At 45.9% G+C, this 25,135-nt stretch overlaps 1 protein-coding gene across 1 annotated transcript in view; it reads left to right on the top strand.

Moving 5' to 3' along the window:
* Nucleotides 1–25,135, top strand: part of LOC135900526 (uncharacterized) — a 1,275,659-nt gene that overhangs the window by 164,764 nt on the left and 1,085,760 nt on the right. The window contains exon 12 of the mRNA XM_070536290.1: nucleotides 20,385–20,444. Coding sequence (XP_070392391.1) covers nucleotides 20,385–20,444 — 60 coding nt within the window. The remainder of the gene's footprint in view (nucleotides 1–20,384; nucleotides 20,445–25,135) is intronic.

Consider the following 25,135-nt stretch of genomic DNA (forward strand, 5'->3'; position numbering starts at 1 on the left):
ATGATTTACGTTCGAGCACTTTCTCAGTGGTGTGATCAAAGATGTACGTTTTACCATTAGAGATTAGCCTGTTGTGACGGAGTTTGTAGGGGATGTGGTTAGTTTTCGCAAATTCAATGAGGCGTTTACGGGCGAGTCGGGTGTTAGGGCAGAAGTCTTCACTGATTGCGTAATCAGACGATTTAAGCTGATAAGCTGATGATAAAACGCGTTCTTTGTCCTTGAACTGCAGAAACTTGACTATGACTGGACGGTGCTTTCTACTTTTGAATGTTCCTAGACGATGCGCTCGCTCGATGTTATTGCTTTCGATGGTTATATTCAGGTTCTTCTGGCAGTGATCAATTATAAGTTTTTCAGAATCACTCCAGCTTTCGTTTTCCGCATCTTTGAGCCCATAGAACACCAAATTGCTTCGGCGAGACATGTTTTCAAGGTCATCCATTCGGGTAGTCAAAGTAGATACTTGAGCTGAGCAGTTGGCTGTAATGATTTGTATACTGTCAATTTGAGATCTTACATTAGAAATAGACTTGAAATCTGTCTCAATCTTCGTAAGCCTAGTGTTTAGGTGCGCAAATGCTTTCTCATGCTCCTCAAGGGTGGACTTGATAGAGCCTAGCTGCTCAAGGATTGTTGACTGCCCGGATTGTAAAACTGTAAGCGCGGTAAGTATATCTTTGGAATTGTCAGCAGTAGAGGAGGGGAGAGGACCGGGATTAGTTTCCACATCCCCGGCCATTTATTCTCCATGTAACTGCTCCTCAACCTCTGTCCACTTGTCCTTGCTTTTGCCACCCTGCTTATTTATGTAGCCTATTGCATGACGAGCTCTGTTTCTCGCTTTCCTACTTTTTCTGTTATTGGCGGCGATGCTATACTGAAGTTCCTTTCGAGGACCTTTTTCCTTACTACCTACTCTGGCCTCCTGGGCGCCCATGGGCGCACGTGGGCCCCCTAAAGAAGTAAGAGCGAGACGAGCAAGTCGCCAGCCCACTCGTCCTGGAAGCCTGTAATTGAAGTGGATCCCGTCTCGTTTAAAACCACCTCACCTTCTCAATTTCCTGTTTATTTCGTCAACCTCGAAGCCTTTCTCTCGGCTCATTTTCCATATCGCCTGATTACCAACCACTACGGCTCTTTGTACGTGACCGTCACGTACAGGCACCTCTGGCACCGTGCACATCACTATGTGCACCTGGGGAGACGCTCCTGGGGAGCTCGCGCAAGTCCTCCACCCCCTTCGCCAAGCGCTAGGCTAGTCCTGTCTCTTTCCTGTTTAGGACGTGAGTTAGCCCACCTGCTACTATGACAAGTTTACGCGCGTGGGTATTTTCCGCGAGCTTTGCTTTTCCTCGCTCGATGACAGAACCCAACATCCCCCCTGAAATGGCCCTATCTCGACTCTTTTGTGGCTTCTCACCCTCTGCACAATGGCTTCTGAGCACCTAGCAAGGTTAGAACCACCGGTGATGATCACCATTCCACTCCACTCTCTCCTACGTCTCACAGCTTCCCTTTGTCCATTTTCGCGTGATTCGGTCTTTACAAGGGCACTGATCCATGCGCTCCTACTTTTTCCGCGTGGCTGCTTCCAGGTAGGTGCCGCCATTTCGAGCTAACCTCTCACCATGTTGCATGCATGCCCCGTACTTTGCTGGCGCTCCTCCTGTCACGTCGGGGGACTGCGTTCCATTGTCACGATCATTCTCGTTCACAATGGCGGCTCTGTTCAGCTTTTCCTCGGGTGCTTCAAGTCTTTTTTCCGCTACCTTCCGTTCATCAAGCTACCTATTTAGCTCGGTTCTGAGCTGTTCCAGCTGTTTGAACAGCTCTTCCTGCAAAGCCTCCATTTTCTTCAGCCTGGCACCGACATCACAGTGTGTGCCGATTGACTCGATTCCCTATCTATTCTCATCCGTCCGCTCATCTGCCTTGAGGAGCCCTCCCTACACTTCCCGTTTTCCCGCCTTTGTTGCCATGTATTGAACGGCTATTTCTAATGCAAATACTAATATACCGTAATAATGCAGAACACGTGCCTTCTGGCAAAAACCAATACGCACAGAATCTGAATCCTTAAAATGTCGCAAAGTAACTCTCACCCATGTTATAAAAGCAATCAATGCCGCAGAGACTTGGGGGATGACACGTTTTCGCACGTGTTCAACCATGCGGCCACGCTATCACTTTCCTACCAGCATACGCGCAGTAAAACAGCTAATAGCTTTTAGTGCGGCCACTTTCAAGGTACTATTTAAATGCTATAAAGACTCAACGTCCCACCCGGTTACACGTGCTGAAGCACGGGGCGCGAAAGGACGTTCTGACTATGCTGCAAAACCAAATGTACACGAAACACACCCGCGCAAATGAAAAAAGAGAAAAAAACTACCAATTATTATTTAAAGGTTAAAAAAATCTGCAAATCAAAAACAGAAGCAAGCTCAAAGCATGCGCAATGACTTATGATTTCGTCGCCGCCACAGAACCCTAAAAAGCACGTACATCCGCCACAAAATCTCAAGCCACCCTCTTCATCACGTCCCTAAGAACAGCCCACGCCACCTTGCGCAGCCGTCGTGAAGCCTGCGCGTGACCTCCGAAATACATGGCATGCCGGTGCGTGCGAACGCTGAGAAACGCATTGTGTGACAACCGGGCTTCTCTATTGCGCTTCATTCTGGACAGGCTTCGCCATCCTACGGCACTGCCGAAATGTCAGCGCGTTGCCTCCACGACGAGAAGCTTGGTGTGCCAGTGCTAACATTAGGAATTTTTCCCTAGCTTGCCGCACACTAGGTGGCCCGAATTCAGGGATTCAAGTTGGTGAACGGTTCATTGAAGAGCGGCATATTGGCGGCGAGGAGTTACGGAGTCGCCCTCTATCGGAAGCGCCTGGCTGGCGTAGTATGAGGGATCACGTGGCGCGCTCCTCATAGCTTTTGCTGTCAGCGCTCACTGAAAACACCACGCGCGAGCTTTCCCGGACATTTCTGTAAGCACTTTCGAAACGATAGAAGTTTCTTACTGTCTAAATAATAATCTTGGGCAAACTGAAAACACACAATCGTTTACAGTCGCTATCTCTTTACCGAATACGTACAGTGAACGCCACTGCGCACGGTCGCCGCGATGGAGTCTGCCGAACCGGCTTCTTGCGTGAAAGGTAGGTGAACACACAGAGCAAACTATGTGAAATATGTTCTTATAGTGTTTGTATAACTAAATGGAGCGTAATAGAATGAAGCCTCAATGCAGCGATCGCGCAGATTCGCAGCGACCGACTGCGCGTCTGCATGCTTGTCCGCGCACTGTTTCGCTTTCTCCGCGCGCTCGTTTTCGCACCGTGCCATGAGCTTTAGGCCGCAGAATATGAGCATTTGACAGTATACAAGCAACCATTGTTGCGTGGGCGCTATCAGAGCAGTTCAAAAATAATTTCATTGTAGAGACTTCGACGCCTACGGGGACTGTGATGTGCCGTCGCGACGATTCAATCTTTTTTTTCTTAAAAATTCTTTGACCATTCGATACTATTTCTCGAGTTGCGTCGCACTGTATGTTTATCGGCGTGCTCAGCGTGCGATTTCCCGCTGCTCCTTTTTTGTAATCCAGTGCATTAATTCATAACACAAACATGACCATATGTCATGCTTTCTTCAAATGTGCTTCTTACCGCTGCCTTTCCACTCCACTGAACTAGCCAGTATCTATAGTATCGACAAGTTGATAGACCAAACCGTCATGACATTAGTCAGGCAGCTGACTCGGGCGTGCGCCTCAGTGCGCGTTTTGAGAACATCGCAGACTGGGCGCCGTAGCAGAAATCTTCCCCGCGTCTGTGCTTGCATACCCGAGTTTTAGCCGATGACTGTTTGCCGGTTTTATGTTTCGCGAGCCAAGCTTCACACAGCTTCTTGTCCTGCGGCTACGTGTGAATAAGGCTGACACTGGCCTCCGTTACGTGCGTCCGGCCCTGCGGCACCGAGCAGTAGCCTACCATGTCGGGCGCCTTCAAAGGCAGCCACTACCTGTTGTAGTGCTTTCAAGCGTTGTAAAGGAGACACTCGAAGCGGGAAAATTTCGCCACTAAATGAAAACCGCAGCGTACGAGGGAATTTAAACTCGTTTTCAGCTCGCTTCGGCGCGCCCGAAGCAGCCGACGCGGCCGCTATGTCCACGTGATCCCTCCTAGCACGTCACGCCGACGGTGGCGCCAGCTTTTCCAGTGGTGGAGCTCGAGGCCAATACCCAGTACATTCATGGCGCTGCTCGCGAAAACGGTGGCGTGAAAGCCGCACACACCTACTGTACTTGCGGCGCTCCCTGATAATGCATCGGGTTGCTTTCCTTGAGGAACCCTTCTCACGTGGGTTCAATTCCTAGAAGCATCGAATAAATTTAGGGATTCTTTTTAGTGATTTTAGGGCAGCACATTTCCAGTGGCAGATACGCAGTCACCCAAGTTGGCGCCAAACCCGGTTATTGAAGAGCGGTGTGCACACCTACTGGCATATACCCAGCGACTCAAGCTGGCATCAAAGAGGTTCATCGAAAACCTACATAGACAAATGTAAATTTGTGTAAAGTTCTGCCAGTATCACGCACTAATCTCACTACTACTACTTGCTATTAATTAAATAATATTGCTTTAGGTCCCGTTACCACTTACAAATACTTAAGTGTTTATATACTTATTAAACTTACCTGGAAGCATCATATCGAATATGTAAGTAACACCAGATATCTAATGCTTAGTTAGTTGCACCGATACTTTTCTAGAGCACCTGTTTCTGTTAAACTGACTAAGCACAGACCTTAGTACATTAAAAATTAGGACATGATGCTGCTATTGGTTACTTCCGTTTCGCCAACTTAACATCCTCACTGGAGATGGTCCAGAATATAATTCGGCGCGTTTCGTTTTTTCCAATCGCAACCGTACTAGCAGCACAATTCAATGAAACTAATGCTATCATTTCCATTTCTTCAGCTCCATAGGAAAGGATCTCGCCTTAGCCTTTTCCACAAACTTTATAATCATGACCAAGCGAAGCCTGCTATCATTCTACGACCACCTTATTGCTCATCACGCATCGATCATTCCCCAAAATAGACGGCATCAATTGTAAAACCAGTGCTCTCTTTCATTCAGTTCTACCTCGTACATTTATAGAGTGGAATACCGCTGTGGTTGCTCAGTGGCTATGGTGTTGGGCTGCTGAGCACGAGGTCGTGGGATCGAATCCCGGCCCTGGTGGCCTCATTTCGATGGGGGCGAAATGTGAAAACACCCGTGTACTTAGATTTAGGTGCACGTTAAAGTACCCCAGGTGGTCGAAATTTTCGGAATCCTCCACTACGGCGTGCCTCATAATCAGAAAGTGTTTTTGGCACGTAAAACCCCATAATTTATTTATATATAGAGTGAAATCGTCTTCCGCCTGACGTTTTCGCATTTGGTCCCAATGGAAATGCGGCAGCCGTTGCTACGATGCGATCCCGCGACTTTGGGCTTTGCAGTTAAACATCATAGCCACTAAGCAAAACACGTTGTGGGGCTAGTTGGTGCATAGTTTTCAATAGGTGAAGCGCCAATAGTGACGGCACACAAGAAGAAAAATGCTGACAGGACAAGCCTTGTCCTGTCTGTATTTCTTCTTGTGTGCCGTCACTATTGGCGCTTCACCTATTGAAAGCAACTAAGCAACCACGGCGGGTATGAAAGAGGTTGTTTGACGAACGACACTTACGTAAACATTGGCAAATACTCTTACGCAAGTTGGCCCGATGGTCCGTCTAACGTTTGGGAGCACGACGCAGACGCATGACTCCTTGCCAGCAGCCCGGCACACATCGCAGGGGACGCTTTCCCAACGCGCTACGGCGCAGCGATCACGTCAGTGGCGTCCCGCATCGGACGCTGCACCTAGGAATCGCGCTGTGAGCGGAAAGAGGAGCCGCGTCGATTAAACGCGAGGGTTCGAGTGACGCACGCTGGAAGTTGGAAGAGGAGAGAGTGAAAAAAACTTATTAAACGCAAGGGTATTAGGGCATCCTAGCGCCGGTCCCCACACGGCCCCAATGCGCTCAAACGAGACGAGGGGGAGAAGCGGGTGAGTGGCGCGCAGCTGTCGGGGCAGCACCGTACATTGCGAAGAGGGGGTCTTCTGTGTTTGCCGCAAGATGGCTCTGCGTGTGCGCCAAGCGCAGAAGAAATATAGCGGAAACGTACTTCGCTACTCGTTTAAATGCGACTTCTGTAATTTACATACTCATAATTACCTATATACACCGCAGTATAGCTTTCTACGGCACTTTTCTAAGGCAACACCGCAATCACCAGACGCGCTTTTGTCTCGCTTTGAACCATCGAACTCATGGCTGAGTAGTAGCGTCTCCGTCTCACACTCCAGAGACCCCGGTTTGATTCCCACCCAACCAATCTTGCAAGTTGTTTTTATTTATGAATTGCCTTCCGGGATTTGTCGATCAGGGCCAACGCCACCGACGAGACCGGCTTTTCTGCTACACGAGCTCCTGAACGTTTTCGCGTTAAAACCCTGTTACTTTAGCGCATGAGCCCGGTGCGCTAACTATTAAACTATAAACTACCTAGCTAACCATGTAGGCTGTAAAAAAGTTACAAACGTACAAACTAGATGATAGGTAGACACCGACAAGTGCGTGAAATATTCTAAAATTGCTACCGAATGCAGCGAATCAACGTGGCCAAGCAGAGCCGCTGCAGCTGGTATACAAGAGGCGATGAGCGCTGTCTGCCCCCTCCCACCATCCTAGCACTCGCATATATCCCCACTCCCTCACTTGCGCGCGTGAGGAGACGGTCCACACTCTCCCAGCCTTCCTCCCTTGCGAGTGCTAGTAGACCGAGGTGTCAAGCCACCATACTTCTCGACTCTCCCTAGCAAGCTTTCGCCCCACATCTACAGGATGTCGACCGTGATGTTATTGCGCTTGGACATTGTGCGGAACATCACGGTGGTGCCGAGGACGGAAGTTTGCCTGGAGTGTCGATATAATGGCTATTGCAATAAAATTGTCATCCACTGTCGCTGCACCTCAAAAGTACAAATGAAACAGAAACGGGTTGCTCAGAAAGAAAGCTTCCAAGTTTAAGATTGTCCTGTTACGTGGAGTTTGTGTTGAGAATTAATGTGCCTTCTCATCGCGATCTGCTAACCTTTTGGTTCTCTCGTAGGGTACAGTGATCTCCTCGCAAATCCGTAGTTCCCGTGCTCGATGCCAGAGTCAGTGTGAAGTTTTCTTCAAGTGGGAAGCTTTGATTCCGAGGAACCCTTATGTATTTTCCTTGTAGCTTATTGCTGCAGTATGCGGGATGACAATTTCTCCCGTTCATGGACCTTCTTCTCCATTGCGGGTTCGCGCAGAACTTACCTTTTAGGTGTCTGTTGACAGTATCCTCCCTTGTCAAGTGCTAATGAAGAACATGTGCTAGCAGTAGTGCCGTCGCCGTGTTCTTTAAAAGGAAGTACGACAGCATGAGCAAGAACACATTGATCGTTCACTATTACAACGCACCAAATGCCGTACACCACTGTCGCGAAGAAAAGAAATAAACAGCACTATAAATGATGGTATTAATTAGCTGCGCCCCACAATATTGAGGAGGAGCGCATGAGCTTGGGGCTTCACAAGACGACACTGCAGTGACTGGGCTGCTGTGGACTTGTCTCTGTGAATTGTGTACCTACTGCATATAGATGTGCCGTCTGGCATCTTTCCTCCGAAATGTTCTTGGTCCCAATATCAAAGGCGGCAGCCTGGTGGCAGTGTTTGAACCTCGGTAAAGTTCATGTTGTTGTATTCGGTGATCTCTACCACGGCGTTCTATATTGCTTTTCCCCCTAATTGTGTTAGAAATATCCTGTTGTTAACCCCCACCCCACCCCCCCTATGTAATGCCCGTAAGGGCCTTTAGAGTATCTGAATAAATCAAAAATATAGTAGAGAGCGCTTACCATCGGTTGGGATGGCAAGACAATTATTGCTCTGAAAACGGACTTTTCACCAAATTTAGTAAAAATTGAAAACTAAGATCATTAAGCATAAATAAAGTGGTTATTCTATTTTTCACAGAAACATCTTTCCGCACTTGCAGCCTTCAAAGACAAAAATTTGCTTCATGGCACTCAGCGCAATATAATGCTGAAAGCTATTGTAGTAGTACTTTTAGAGTTACGTAGATGTCCAAAGCGTGGTGGATGTGCCGTCATTGTAGTTCAGGTGCCCGAAGCACGGCAAAAGCACGGCCTTTCGTATCCTGGCTTTTGGTACCGCGGAATGCCATAATTACGAATGCCGTAAGGGAACCGCAAAACCTTATCGGAGCTCAGAACTTTGTCGCGCTGTTATGAAGCGAAAGCACTAAATAAGGGTGTAAAATGAAAACTTTTGGATCTGCTTTCTCACAGCAAGCAGCCGTGGCCATAAAACAGATCAGTTAACATAGTTTGCCATCGCTTTGATGCAACGTTCTGTTAGTTTCCTTTAATTTGGAGAAGCTGTCGGTAGGAGGCCGGGATGAAAGTGTGCGAATAAGCAGGCTAACAAAGCTAAATATTTTTGTACAGCAAGAATAATTACATTCTTTTTTCACAGAAAGGGGACACATGTAATGAGTTCAGCTTTTCTTTGTCTTCGACTTGTGTGCTTTCTCAGGTCAACACTCACTCTCACACGGCAGAAGCTGTATTTTGCAGTCTTTTGGATGTTTGAGCGACAACGTTCCAGCACTGTGTTACTCTGAGTTTCCGCTCTTTTTCTTTTCATTTTGACAAATATCGTGAGACTACTGTGCAGACATGTTTCAGCTTAGGGCATAGTATTTATATCACTGAGTGCACTGACCTGATTATGTCGTTACAAAGCCAATTGGTGGTCTTGCAATACAAGCGCCTCATGAGGGCGGATTTGCGCTCGAGCCGCACGCCCCATCACCCACCTGCAGCACGCATGTGTTCGGGCGAAAACTTGATTTCGCCGACTGGTACACATATTTCAGTTTACACTGCATGTGCGAGCCCATTGTATACCGAAATTTTTGCGCCAGTGTGCAAAATGTGCAGTGTTCCGCACGACCTCACGCGTGCGGCAAGCAAGCTGTTTGGCTCACACGTACGGTTAATTAAAGGCCGATTTTCGCTTGAGCCACACCGCCCGCTTGCCGACTACTTGCGTGTTGCATGAGTAGCCGTTACGAAAACCATGCTCTGAAGCAGTAAAAAGTTAATATATTCAACGACGGTACAATATGTGCTTAAAAACCTTGTTGTATACTGAAGTTAAGGACATATGCCTGTAATTTTTCATGATTTTGTTGTCTCCGGATTTAAAGATGGGATTAACAGCCGTTATTTTCCAGTCCTGTGGAACAAACCCAGTCTCGTACAAGATTTGAAATATGATAAAAATATTTGTACAATAATGCTATGACTTTTCTCCAGAATATATGATGGAATTCTATCAGGACCCATAGATTTACTGGTGTCCAATTTCAGTAATAGACAGTCGATACCATGCAGATCAATATTTGTTTCAGGCATGCATTCGCCAGAAGCACAGTTCGGCAGAAGTCAATTGGTCGTGTCAATCATTAGTCCCTCAGGGAACATCGATTTAATATATATATTTAAATATCTTAATCTTTTTAGCGTCTCTCGTTTCAGCAGTTCCATTCGATTTAAGAGCGAGAACTGAAATTTGATCCGTTCTAGTTGTTTTTGTGTATTTCCAGGAAGCTTTAGGGATTTCTGTTCAGGGTTGTGTTTATTCAAGCAAAAAATAATTGCTTTGTTTTTCTGGATTCCTACTTTTTGAATACAGTTTGCATCCGTTAAGTGTTGGCGGTTGAGCGAAGTGCTAATATTGCAGCATTCTTATACGCGCTTCTAGCTCTCTGTAACAACCTACGCACTTCAGAATTCAATAACGATTCATGTTTTTTTTTTATTTTGGCGCAGGAATTACATAGGGACATACTTTTCTCGAATAGTTCTAATAATTTGTTGAGAAGGGTGGATCATAAATTCTCTGCAACACTATAGGGACGCCAGAATGCTGACAAGTATGATACTTCTGCCTGGATGAGAAAAGGAAGACGAAATGCTTCTCGTGTGGAACACATCCCGCCCGTCCTTGTGCTTTTCTGGACTTCTCACTACACTTGTTGGGTCTACCGCCCCCTACATCGCATTCATGGATATACACCACCCCGAGGACCCTCACGGTGCCCGTTCACTCACGGCCATCGGTTCGAGGAAGCGAGGAAATACATCGAGTGATAGCGTGGACACAGAGCTGTACTCCACATCAGGTGACGAGTCCTAGGAAGGAAGCGTTCGACTTGTCCAGTACCGCAAGACCAAAGGAAGAATTCTAAACGCGTCTTCGACGTCGAGCTCGTATACCATGAGAACTGCGCCTCAACGATGGCCTCACTACAACCTGTTTGTGCCACAGAATGCTACTGACAACCTACGCATCCTCAACAGGCAAGAACTCTCTGTATATATAAAAACCACCGTGCCGAACGAGATCAAGGATGTCAGCATAAACACTAGGCGAAATATCCTGGTAGTCGATGCGATGAACCCGAGCGCGCTGAACATACTACAACAGGTAACGCAACTGGGTAACATCAAGGTCCCTTCCATTGGGCCAGCGAATGGGGTCACGATAGCAGGAGTCATCTATGATATTGACAATGAAATATCTAACGCAGACCTCCCAGTTCTCATAAAACCAGCAAGTGAACACAACGTCATTGTGCATGTTGGTAATCTCGGTAACACACGTTGTGTGAGGATAACGTTCAAAGGTGACTGTCTTCCATTCTACGTGAAAGTTGGCTATTTTTGCCACCAGGTTCGACCATTAATTCCAACAACAATGCAATGCTTCAATTTTCGGAAGATTGGTCATGTGACGGTGTTTGCAGAAATTCCACCGTGTGACCTCGATGAGCCGAACCTCATTCAGACAACTGCAGTGCAACCACGTTGAAGTGTCCTAACTATCAGGGTGAACACTGTGCCTCTTCCAAAGACTGTCCCCAGATCAAGAAAGAGACCACCATTCATAAACAAATGGGGAAAGGCAACTCTACCCACAAAGAGGCCGCTGTGAAAGTGCGACGAAGACAACGTGACCATCGAAGTAGTTCAGGACGGACAAGATTAACTTTTCAAGAAATTCAACTCGCCAAGCAGCACCATCAGCGTAAGTTTCCAGTACTCCAAACACCGATATTCGAAGGGAGGAAACTGCCAGATCTCTCTCTACAAAGGAATGGCCGCCGCTTCCGCTTACACGGCTGCAAAAAGAGCCACAGAAGAAGCCGCCCCCAGTACAGCAAGATGCTGCATCCGAGGAGTCACGGAAAACAGATGAACAAGATAGCTACAGGTAGAACAAGATAGAACAAGAAAGAACAAGGTAGCTACAAGATAGAACACATAACAGATAGCTCTTATTAGGCCTTTAATGAAAGCCAACCACATGTTGCTAAACAACATGCACACACCATTTGCCAGAAGTGCGCTTCAACTAATGGAGGCTCTGAGGCCGGTGCTGGCAACTCTTGAGTAGATGATGGCTCCTCAGCCACTGTCTTTCAGGGATTAGGACCGACAAGCAGCTATTTTTCAGTCAAATGCCCGTGGACTTAGAGCGCGCATTTTGGATTTATGTCGTTTTGTGTATGCCAATATGTTTCCCATTATCGTCCTTCGCGAGCCAAACTTATCGAACACGATCAGGCTTTCTGGATACGAATCGTTTATGTCGTCAACTGTTGGTAAAAACAGTAAGGTTTTGGTGTTCATTCGCCGTGACCTCAGTTACATTGATCAGCCTGTGCCGCCCAATGACGATAATCAATACATATGTCTAACAGTAAGGAAAATTATTTTGCCTTTCCTTTTGTGGGCGCCTACCTATCTTGGTCAAGTCGATTTGGTCACAAGTCTAAGAAACATCCTTTCCCCAACTCCCGATCTTTGGGTCATTATTGGAGATTTCAACGCCCATCATACACTATGGGGAGGTTCGAAGATGAACGGGAGAGGCAGAGCTCTGCATGGTATCCTTAGCCTCCAGTAGTGAACTTTGGCTGCTGAATGATGGAATTCTTACGTTTATACGCGGTTCCACATACAGCAGCTGTCTTGATTTTGCTTTTGTCTCACGAAGCCTTGTCAGACGTTCTGGGTGGTTTGCGGACATAGAGACGCGCGGGGGCGACCATATTCCCACGTAATTCAAGATCAGAGGATTGCCCCCTTCCGCAACACGGGATACGATCCAAAATTTCAGTCTATCTTGGAAGAACCCTGCGACGCCAATCCATCTTTCGATTTGGAAGAGGCAATAAAGAGCGAGGTGCAAGACACTATGCGCAATCTCACATGCTCTTCGACACTGACGGAATTTGATCGGAATTTGAATTTGATTTGAACTAGAACAACTTCAAGCAATCCTACGACGTGCTGAACGAAGATACCAACGTACGAAGACAAAGGACGATTTACGGACCGCCAGACGCACGCAAAAGAAGATCAAGCGCAGGTTAGACAAGCTCGAATCGCAACTTTGGAATGCCTTCTGTGAGTCGCTAGATCCACGCAACCCTTTATGGCAACTATGGCGAACAGTGCGTGGTCCCTGGACACTCCCCGTACAGCGGTTCCCATTACAGGCTCTTTCCCTCTCTCAAAATAGATCGGAGATTGACGTGGCAGAGAATTTCTGCACCAGATTATCCGGCCAACTCACAGCTCCCAACATTACATCTCCTTCGAGTATTTTTCCGCCACCACGTGATCACCACATGGATCTACCATTCTCTATCCACAAACTTAAGGCAGCATTAGCTTTGTGTGGCCGTACATCAGCGCCAGGACCTGATGGAATTTCCCACCGAGCTCCATGTCACCTGGCGGAGCGAGCGAGAGGTGTTCTCCTTGAACTGTACAATGAATCTTGGCGAGATGGCACGCTACCAACAAGCTGCAACACAAGTCGCCTTGTTCCACTGCTGAAGCCTGGCAAGATGCCGTGGAAGTCTCATCATATCGCCCGATCACTTTGGCAAGCTGGGTGGGCAACCTACTGGAGAGGATGGTCCTAGGGCGCCTGGAATGGCACTTGGAGTACCACAACACCTACCCGGATGCCATGGCGGGCTTTCGACGTGGTCGATCATCGGTCGATAACGTCGTCGGCCTGGTCACCTATATTCAACATAAGAAATTGCGTAAGCGTCTCTGCGTATCTTTGTTCCTCGATGTCAAAGGGGCGCATGACAACGTTACGTATGAAGCTATCCTAGGAATGGGTGGTCGGATGTTTCAATGGATACGAAGCTATCTCTCCATGCGATCCTCTTTTGTAAGCACCAAGGAAGGTCACACTTCTCTACATTATAGCTACCGTAGCTATAATGTTCCCCCAGGTTGGCATACTTAGCCCTGTGTTATTTAATCTAAGCCTAATTGCTCTCCTTGAGCATGTGCCAAGCACAGTCAGGCTATCAATGTACGCGGATAACATCTGCATATGGACGTCTGCAGTACACGCCTACAGTTGCGAGTGTGAATTCAGAGCTGCCACCCTAACTGCTATCTACCTCCGTAATCGAGACCTGGAAATTTCTTCTGAGAAATGCCACCAGTGCCATTTACGGGCACACCGATGACAAACTACAGCGTAATAATAAATAGCCAAATAATACCACATGTTCGATCATACAAGTTTCTAGTTGTCATAATCGGCAGGGACTTGTCATGGAGCCCTCACGTATCATACGCGAAAAAACTGTTGACAGGCATCTGCCACCTGTTCAAGTTTTTCACTGGCAAGACTTCGGAAATGCCGACAAGTGCCATGCTTCAACTGTACAAGGTGCTTTTTCTAGGTTTGCTGCGATAGAGCTTGCCAGCAATAAACAACAGGTAAAACGAATCTATGCACAATACAAACTGTTCAGGCCCAAGCGCTCCGGATCTGTCTAGGCCTACCTCAGAGCGCGTCAACAGTGGCTACGATAGCAATCGCTACAAACCACTTTGTCAAGACCCACATTGAAATTCATATGCTCAGAACCCATATAAGGCATTTTAGCCAGGACTCCTCGTCACTACTTATACTCTCTACCAGCGGACAGACCACACACATCTTTCAGCCAAACGGTAACCGCACATGGTGAATCGTTGCCAGTTTGTTTCACTCCAGCTCACAATACCTCACAATACCTGGCATCACGAAAAAAGCTAATCTATCATCACCAGCCCTTAAGCAGCTGACGCTACTATATTTTACAAGAACTACCTGACTCTACGCATATCTACACTGATGAATCTGTCCTGCCCAACAGCTCCGCGTCGGTAATCGATATACCAGCTAAAGTTACTACAATCAAATTTAAGACGATTCACCCGACTACAATGACGGCAACAGAGCTCGCAGCACTTTTTACTGCCTTTCATTACATTGGTGATGAACTGCCACACAAGTGGAAGATATTCTGCTATTCAAAGGCGGCACTGCAGTCTCTACTGTCACCTTTACGACAAGGACCTCACGAACAGCTAATATTTCACATTACAGAGACGTTACACCGTATAACTGATGCAGGCCATAAAATAACTTTCCAATAGCTTCCAAGTCACTGCGGCATTAACGGCAATGAACGGGCCGATCAAGCTGCCCGTTCAGCCCATACTGAGGAGCACCACGTACCAATTCCACTTTCTAGAACTGACGAAGCACGGAAGCTCCACCTGCTTGCTCGGCAGTGCACCACGTCACACTGGAATGAGCCACACTTAAGAAATTCTCGACTGTACTTCCTTGATCCCAAATTAAGTCTTCGAGTGCCATCACAGCTTCGGCGTGGAGACGCCACGCTTTTGTATCGACTCTGGTTGAGCGTTGCCTTTACCAAAGCTTATGCGTTCCGCATAGGGATGACCGACACCGCAACTTGTGACCACTGCGGCCATGACGAAGCGAGTGGCCATATTTTGTGCGCCTGCCCGCAGTACAGTTCACAGAGGGAACGCCTTCGCCGCGAACTTGACCAGCTGGAGGACTAATCGCAATCTCAAAAAAGAATTCTACGCCATTGAAAGGATCTAACGTCACAGAAGAAGGCCGTGCAAGCGCTATTGCGCTTTTTGCGATCTACCAGCCTTTGTGAACGTCTTTAACTGGAACGACTTTTCTGTGTGTGGGTGTCTCCGTGTGTGCGTATTATTTGTCTTTTTTTACGGTTTCCTCTCTGTCCTCGTTGTAACCCCTGTGTCCCATCCCCAGTGTAGGGTAGCAAACCGGAGACTGATATCTGGTTGACCTCCCTGCCTTTCCTCTTCATCTCTCTCTCTCTCTCTGCCTGGATAGTGTCAAAATTCCCTTTCTCGTACGAGATTATGCACCGTGGTAGTTGCACCCGTATCGGAACCACTGAACTGCTTCTATTTGTAGTGACCGCGTCAATGCGACTGAGGTCAAGGTTACGTGGAGACTTTGGTCTCAGTGTATGGGTGGTTACAAAGGACAAGACCTAATGTAGGCTGTGGTCTAGTAGGAACGAATACATATTGGGTGAAATTGTTTAACGTAATTAGTTCGCGAAAATTTTATTGATTAGTGATTTGTTGTTGCGCCCTCAGTTGTCCAGGTTATGCCAGCGAGGTTAAAATCTCTGCTTTGAAGACCAGTATCAGAGAGCACTGATAAAATGTCAGCAAGGTTATTTATATATTAGGGTTTAATTACTATCGAGTGGGCGGCAGACGGATCCAAATACTAGCTTATACCCCTTTGAGGAATGCACTTGACTCCAGACTGATTTCACGTCACTGCCAAAATAAAGTACTTCCCTTTTGCAATAAAAAAGCCATTTGCAATAAAATAAAAACGCCTCCACCATGCCGGTTTCCGTCTTCACGGTATACAGTAAACACTGCTGGCAATACTTGGCTGCTGGCATTACTCTAATCTAACCAGGACTCGGTGCCTAGTACAACGTGCGGCTGCACAGTTGCATACATAGAAGCTAAATCGTCCGTATTGTGTGTGATGCTTGTACAGTTAACCAAGACCACGGAAAATGTTTTATGTCCAAACGAGCCGTCGATGTGTGTTCGAGTGGGCTTATCATGTGCACGTCATTCCCCGTCATTTTAATGCGCAGCGGCACTCTGTAGGACAGGTTGCTGCGTATTGTAGTCCCATCTGTATGTGTGAGTGTACAATTGCCTTATGATTTTTTAGGTGTACGCGTGTTTTAGGCGTTTGCTTGGCCGTTTTCCTTTCGTGTAATTCAAGAGGAGAGGCACTTTTTTCCGGACAGCGTGACTAAAGTCTTCCCAAACACTGAGGCACTTTTGAAGCCACATGCACTACAAGCATTATGCGCCTGGTGGTTCAGTACTAAACCACCGCGCTGCGCGTCTGCGTCGATACTGGGACGGTACCGTGACGCCAGCGTTGACGACGCAAACACGCTTCGAGCGTGCGCATATTTTCTATCGCAATAATCATTCCCGGCCCATCCATGCCATCCCACCCACAAGTCGGAAGTTTGGTGATGTTCGCCGAATTGTCGTCTGAAGCGGTGACTGGATTACAGCAGCTACGCTCTTGAGGCAATGCATTCCCAATGTGGCGACCGGACAAAAAACACTTCAGCAGAGTCTATTAACGTAGGTCGCAAAGCTTGGGACGGAGTGCTGCCACCAGCGAACTGAGATAAAAATCGACGCCACGGTTGCATTTGAAGAGCGTATATGGGAGAGAGTGAGGAATGCAGCATAATTATTTCCCACTATAAACCTTACTTCAGAAGAAAATTAATCCTAATCTTGGAAGATAAACTCGTTAGTTGCAAGAAATTAAGGTTACAAGTCTCGAAATAAGCACAATGGCAATTATAATTATTAACTTTATTTTAACTATCACAATATCGTCCGTATTAATCGTATACACGTACTACATTATGAGCAGTCCTTGCAGCGCTTGTAACGTCTGTGCTTTATTTCACGTGAGCTGAAACTTAATTTTATTCCATTCATTCTAGAATGTTTAGCAGTAAAACAGGCTACAATGAAAAAGACATCTGTGAGCGAGCAACGCTTTCTAGTCTGTTTCCGCAAGCAAGCAAGATTATGTGGCGTTGAGCTGCTAAGCACGAGGTCACGGCATCGAATTCCAGCCACGGCACCCACATTTAGATGGGGGTGAAATGGGGGAAATGCGAAAACACGTGTGTACTTATGTTTAGGTGCCCGTTAAAGAACCCCAGCTGGTCCAAATTTCCGCAGTCCCTATCTACGGCCTGCCTCATAATCAGATCCTAGTTTTAGCACACACAACCCCATAATTTAAGTTTTAATTTTAAACAGGCAGTATCATGGCCCAGTTCTCTTACTTTTGTTTATTTGTTTACACTACCAAGATGGGGGATTTCCTACGTAAAACGTGGCAAATTCCCTTGGAGAAAACCTGAGCCTTCCTTTTAGGTGGCATACAGGAAGCGCAAACGCTCAGTTATGTCTACACAGCAATAAATGAGGAAAGAACTAAGCATAAAAAAGCAGTTGTACAAAACATACATTCTTACAACACTGATCCTACAGACTTCGTCAATAGCCGAACACACACACACACACACATTACATATATATAGATATATATAGCGCTACATGTGCTGCCTGTTCAGCACGCGTTGCGCGTGTTTACTTTGTGATAGCGTAAGATCTTACGTCATCGACTCATGGTAACGTCACACGAAGCCGCTGCCCGTTTCGGTTTTGGTATCTCGGTTATCGGTTATTAAAATTATTCATGATATTCTAAACGAATTGAACCACCCTAATGGTGACAGGACTGTCAATGCAATTTTAAAATAACAATATAGTAATATGGCTAAAAAGAACTGCCCTTTAATGTCCCGCATTTCAATTTCATCTGCTGGCCTTATATGCCGTGGCTGTTTCTATTAATGTACGCAGCACAGCAGTCGCTTTAGCCATTGCTAGCGGCATTCTTAACGAATTTATTGAACTTTTCTGCAAGCTCTTTATCTTCTAACGATGACCTTCAATTATGACAACAGCCATCGGCGGTAGCGTAGGCTAATTGATTTAGCCTACGAAACATATCTTGCTTTGCTGCTAAAATAGAACGTATAAAGACCTTCTTCTTTCACTCCCCAGAAAAGGTGTTCTTTATTGCTGGACGGCTTAAATTTGTCTTGGTTCGTGATTGACATTGTCTTAAGAATTTTTTTGCATAATTTTGTTTTTCCTTTAATTATTATACTCAGACACTCACAAGTTATCCATGGCTTACGGCCTTCGCCTTCTTATAGTGGAAAGTTTGGTGAATCACTGATCATAAATACGTCTGAACGTAGAAATAAATGCCTCGTCAGCCTTATGGGCTGTTTTGCAACGCGTTAGTTCCTCCAATGTTTCATTTTTAACTCGTCAAAAATGGCACCCAAGGTGTAAAGATGGGATATTCTGGATTGTTACTATCCAAGCTGATTTAGGGCTTGTTGATGTGCCTGTTTCTTGAACGAGTAAATAAATGGGAAAATGGTCACTGATAGCGGAATGCAATACTTCCAATAAAGCACCGTCTGTATTTAGAATGGTAATAAAGACATCAATGAGTGATTCTGTCAGGGCGGTAATACGCGTTGCGAAATTTGTTAAAGTGGTATGATCATCTTATTCCACAGTGCTCAAGTAGGTTGCCTGATCCGCAGAGAGTTTTAATAAATCGATGTTGATATCACCTCCTATGATTGCCTTGTAGTTGTTTCCAGTTATAAACTTCAACAGCTTATCAACGCAGTCAAGAAAGCGAACCATATGCGCATTAGGCGGGTGATTCATTACACAGCAAACGTGACAGTTTGTTAATAAGCAAAGGTATTCTAAATCCTTAGTGACGGTAGAAAGCTCTAGAATACTATGGTATTTCAGTTCATGTTTTGCCAAAATTACCAGTCCACCACCCCGCCTGCTCGCTCAGTCCAGGAAGAAGCCATAGTAGCCATCAAGCTGATATACCTCAGCGCTTCACCTAAACGAATTCTCAGTGAGCATGATTAAATGGAGTTTAAAGGAAAATGAATAAAAAAGCATTCGCAACTCGTCTTCTTTTTGTCTGGCTGAGCTAACGTTTAAACGGAAAAAGGTAAAAGAATTTTCTGGTGGCTATTATATAAGTGATTTACCTGAGGCGGTTTACATTTACCTGATTTACATGAGCCATTTTCACACCGAAAGAGCCACAAACGCGCCAACAGCAACACTCACTCTATTATATCGATGTCCTGCGCAGTACAGATATGTACTACAGATGAAGGCTCATCCTTTTTTGGAGCGAGAAGCTTTCCGCCGCTTGTTTAGACGAAACGTCAGTTGTGGGCTTTTTTGTTGGTTTCGAGACAGACGTGTGGCTGGTTTCATCCCACTTGGCAGATGCATTTTGGAAAACTGTGAATGCATGTTTTGTGAGCATATATTTTGTCGTTTATTGCGAGCGACTAAAGATATGCCCACGCGTGTGTGCGTGAGCACTACAGTGTATATGATTTTATCGCTTGCATGCGGCAGCACGCAAGCGTGATGTCGCTTTCTTTTTTCGGGTGTGAAATTACGCCAGCCTGCGTTTCAAGCGATGTGTCAACCTGCCCCATTGATAACACCATGTGTTACATGAACAGCACTTTATGAACGTAAGGGTTTTTTGAAAGCTTCGCCATCAAGTGTACAGTCATCAGCGAAAGTTTACAGGATGCGGTTTCTCCTTCAAATGTGAATTCCTGCAGTGTTGAGCCATGACACTTCGTATTTAATGAATCCCTGTTTGGTGGCGAAGGCTACTACATGCTGCAACATTTAATTCGAGGCTGTGTGACCATGCTTCGCGAGAATTCAGCTTCTTGTCAGATCCTGCATCCCGTAAACTTTTGCGGTTGACTGTACATCTATTTTTGCGTGTTCTTCGTGATCTTCGTAGATTTCTGAAAGACTCGGGCATTTAACAGCGCGTTTACGTGAGAAATGTCGGGCTCTCGTAGCTTTGTAGGCATGACGTTGCTCAAATATGCACGCATACTCACTTTTCTTGCATTTACTTTCATTATGTAGCATAAGTGAACTACTAAAACACTTACTACAATTATCGCATGTCAACGAGTATAATAATTATTGCTGTTGTATAGGAACCTCGTCCCAACCAGTGCGTGATGAGGGTCGCCTTGCTTCTTGTTTGTTACTAAACTTTCATGCAATTTTATTTGTGCTTTTCAAATATTACAGGTAGTGATTGGAGGATCTGTAGCCGACATCGTCGTCAACTGCATGGAGAACATGCTTCAGGTGAGGGCTGTTCCAGCTTTTATTAGTGTCTGATGGCATCGCGTTCGGAGAATCCACACTCGTCGTATTCTGCTGCGCGAATTCAGTGCGTACGGCCGCTTACAATCGTGAAGGACGTTAGACACCTGTCGCGTCGACGTTTCTAAAGACTTGCATTTCGTCTGCGGCGATCCTTTCTTAAAGGGGCCCTGAACCACTTTTTATCCAAGTGCAGAAAAGCACTTGACGTGACAATAGGTTATTTCAGAAATACTTTGCCGCAAAAAGGACTTCACTGCGTTCAGCAGGAGCGGGTGTTACTGATCATCAAACAGGCCCTTAGCTGTGCTCCCGTTCCTGCTTCAATGCCATTCACGGCGAAGACTAGGGCGCAGAGGGGCGTGCCCACAACGCTCCGCCTTCTAAATGTCACCGTGGCCCGCAGTTCAAATTTCATTTTGGATCTTAACGTAGACGCCACGACTTCTGCCTTTGATGCCTACGACGCGCTAAACATAAGCAAAACGTGGTTGTCCTCAGCGAGCCGCAGTGCGCTTAGCCAGTGGACTCGTGATAGCACCCCGCCGCAGCCTCGGTATTTGCATCCTGTAGCCGACCGCAGCTTCATGTCAGCTATCGGCATATAGCAGTCGCCTAAGGGAATGACGGAATAGTGCGTCCGATGACCAAATAGTGCGTCTAGAAGAGAGCGAAGATAGGGCTTTCGCTTGAAAGGAGTGCTTGACGGAAAGGTGACTTCACGATCCGCTTGCAAGCTCCATGCACAGCGTACGACAGCAAAACTTGACTGTGATGTTCAAAGCAGCGTAGGCTACCCACCGAGTATGTTATTTCACTAAGCTCCAGGGGCGGTTAAGTGCCCCTTTAAAGAGAAAACTCCCTCATGCCTGTGCCCATGTATCACGTATCGCCGACGATCATACGTATCGAATCCTTGGAATGTCTGAGCACACGTAGTTTATGGTTTGTCATTATGAAACCGCCGTTCAGGTATCTGGATTCGCATATGTCTTCAAGCGGGGCATCGAAACTTGTGGCTGGGAGGGGTTCCGTAATTTGTGCCGTCCCTATGGCGTAGCCAAATATTTTATATTCACCATCTGCGCCATGTGCCACGTATTCCGGATTCCCTCACTTCCTGTCTGAAGGTTACAATAATTATTTAAATGAGGGCGCAGACAGGACTCTAGGCAGGACTCTAGCGTAATATAAATGTCAATCAGTTTACTTTCATGTTGCCTAGCTCTCTGAAGATCGTGAAAGTCAAGGACGTGCATGGAAGCTTTTCGCAGCACCGCGAGCCCCTAGCATTGGCGCTTTAAAGTGTTTGTGCGTAATGTGCTCATGTAGGGCGAAGATGCACTAATTGGAGCCCATGTTCATATCTACTGCGCGTGAGAAGGACAGGCTCCGCTTTCGTTTGCGCCAGTGCTTTCTTGAATATTGCTTTGAGAAATCACATGTATTACACGAGATTTGACAATCTTTTCAATGAAGTCGCGGAGGCAGCATTCTAGGATACGCTCGCTTAGCTTAATCTGTGCTTGCTACGTCTAAAGTATGACGCAAAATGTCAGAACATGCATGAATTGTCTTTTTTGCCTCTCCCGATATGCCGAATGCGATGAACTAGAAGTTCTGTCGTCTTCTGCCCGCCAAATTATTGGTACCCGATCTTGCCTTTGGTTACTACGCAAATTCTTGCAGCCTAACTCGTTTCGCATCACCGCATGCTTGGCCCGAAGTCATCTAGAGAAATGCTTTGTTGACAGGGGTGTTTCCGTTGTCAGCGCGCATTGACAGTATCAACTTCTACACGCGGACGGTCTAGTGCCAAACAAAGACGTCCACTTTTACCAACGTGTCAGATTTATGGCCGCAGCCTGTTTCTTGGCCAGTGCGAAAAAGTCGCACGAGAGTGCTTCATAAACATTCCATAGGTAAACGTTCGTTTCGTCAATACGCACGCCCTCTGCGAGTACACGTGAGTGCGGTGTAGTGCTACGTAATATTTTAGCACCCGAGAAAATCTTAACAAATGTACTCGCGCATGGCCCCCCCCCCTTCCAGCACCCACTGCTAAGAATAATAAAATATTGTGGTCAAGTCGCAGTTCGCAAATATTATGACATCGCTCAGTTGGCGAAATCATGTCGCGCAGTTTGGGCAAAACCCTTGTAATAATCAACGTATTCATCGTTCTTTCTGTATGGACTCTCGGCACTTGGAGTTAAATTTGAGGGAGGTGCTAAATATAAAGTTCTTGACACAATAGTGGGTAGAATTCAGCTTTCTTTTCTATTTGAAGCAATGTTTACTCAAGACGGTTCAGAGGTCGTCCAGAAAGACCGCCTTTGCTTAAAGCTGTGCTTGAGGTGCAATGAGAACCTGCGTTTAAATAGCGAAGTAGAGTTTACCCCAACCTAAAGCTTCCTGGTAAGTCTCCATAGAGAGGGCTACAGTTTCAAAAGTTATGGCGCCACGTTCTGATGTTGGCTCCGGCGGGCGAGTGGCGGCACACTTCGGGGGCCAAACGTTGCGAAGCTTGAAATCAGGTGAGTGTTTTGCACACGAAGCGGCGCCACCATCACTGCGAGCCGTCGTTTCCTGAAACTATTCGCTGGCGCAATGCAAAACGCTGGTAGCAAATGCGCTTCAGAAACCGTTTCTCCAAATATTCATAAATACGTGGAATTATTAGCACCTTTCTGAGTACTTTCATTTTGTCATCAGAGGTGTGCGTTTCTGTTAACTTCGAGGTCGAAGGCAGTATCCTAATTGGCAAAAATTTACGGGATTTTGGGACAAACAGGTGACTTATTGGTTAGTATTGTGCGTTGCTAGAATGGACAAGAAAAACACTTTACGGAGAAATACATTCCCAATCTTGAGCTCAGTCCTTATACAAGGTAACGCAGGCGCTTAACTGTAGGTGTGCTGGGAAAATTTTGTAGAGATTTATTCGTTTTGAGATCTTTACGTCGTCTTTGCTAGACTTGGCGAATGAGTGGATTTCTGGGTGCGTTGAGATGCGATATATCAACCTTAAAATAGTTTCGTGCAATAGAATGCTATTCGTATAGATGTTACTTATGAGTATCGCGTACTTTATTACCCAAAATTGTCGCTGCAGTACATGTGCGGTTTTCTTAAAACTGCTGCCAAGCTGCAACCTAAGCAGAAATATTTCACTACGAGGAGTACTAGAGGAAGCACAGTTCGTCTTACGACGATTATCTACAGCAAGCAATTCTTGCACTTTATTGCCCCTGTAAAAGGGAATAACCGCATAAACAAAGCAAGCAATTTTACCATGCCTGAGGAAAATTTTAACATTCGCTACTCTCAAACTGCAGTATAAGTTCTCGTGGAAAAAGTGTCAGTTTTATACTGATATTTTATTAGCACAAGCTGCAAGACCTCATTATGTTATATTGATTGTATTCCTGTTTCAGCGATGATTTAGCTTCCAAACTAACTATGATATTATTTGCTTCTTTTTAACTATCTTGTTATTATCAGTATTTTTCCCCTCTCTATATGAAGCCATTTTACGACATTATTGTGTGATCTGAGCAAAACCAGGGGGCTTTCTTGCTCTATTTCTCACCTGTGTGTTGAGAAATGGAACACTTGCTGCTTTGCCGCCATTTCCCACATTTCTTTCTTTGGACCTAGGACACTATTCAACTACTTTTTTTCTAGCCTTTCGTACTGTGGCCACATCTTCCGAATTGTTACGGGAAACAAACTTTCAACATACCATGCTTGCGCATCAATATTTTGCAATTCTTTGTGCACTCATACGCCACCGTACTGTCCATATTGCCACAAAAGCTACTGGCCGCATCTTTACACGCAGGAGAATCGTAGAAAAAAAAAATGCTGAAACATGTACTCAATGGTTTTTATGAGCCACTGATAGAATGTATGCTATTTTCTTGTTATTTGTTGTCAATATAATTTGCAGTCTTGGAACGCCTTATTTATTATGTTCCATTATACAGATTGTGCTTTTAGATCTGTACCACTCCCATAAGATGGACTGCCCCACTCCGTGCAGACATGATCTTTATGTTACACCGCTACTGCTGTCGGGCGAAACGTAGGCAAAGAATTAATAAATAAAAGGTAAATTGAGCATCACGTCATCTTTTTGCGCACAGACTCTGTTAAACAACTTTTAAGCCGTCGCGCAAGGTGAATTCACGCCGCTGAGACTTATAAAGGAGATAACCGCGACGGAAACTAAAGCAAACGGCGTTCTTCTGCTGGGCAATACCGGTGACAGTAATCTAGCTACTGATCAAGCACATGAAACAATGAACACAAACAACACAACTTGGAGCACGGAAATGCGTACTTTTATTCCGGTTAATCTGAGAGCACAACAGTTCACAAAAAGATTCTCCAGAACTCCCTGCGCTCTACTCTTAACAATAGCTGTAAATATTTATAGATATATGTTTATATATTCGTAAGCAACAGTGTTCAAGGCGCAAAGCTCTTCATTCCAGTAGTGACGCGGCAAAATAGGCGCCCGCTCGAGGAAATTCTGGGGCGATGAATGCACTTCGCATCTTACCGATGCCAAGCTAAATATGTACAGAGCATTGTACTCACGAGTCTACCCTAAACTGAGAGTTCACTTTCTTTTTTACAAAATATAACGTGCTTTCCTACAACCACGT

The sequence above is a fragment of the Dermacentor albipictus genome, chromosome 3 (genome assembly GCF_038994185.2).
Source record: "Dermacentor albipictus isolate Rhodes 1998 colony chromosome 3, USDA_Dalb.pri_finalv2, whole genome shotgun sequence".
NCBI classification, from domain to species: domain Eukaryota; kingdom Metazoa; phylum Arthropoda; class Arachnida; order Ixodida; family Ixodidae; genus Dermacentor; species Dermacentor albipictus.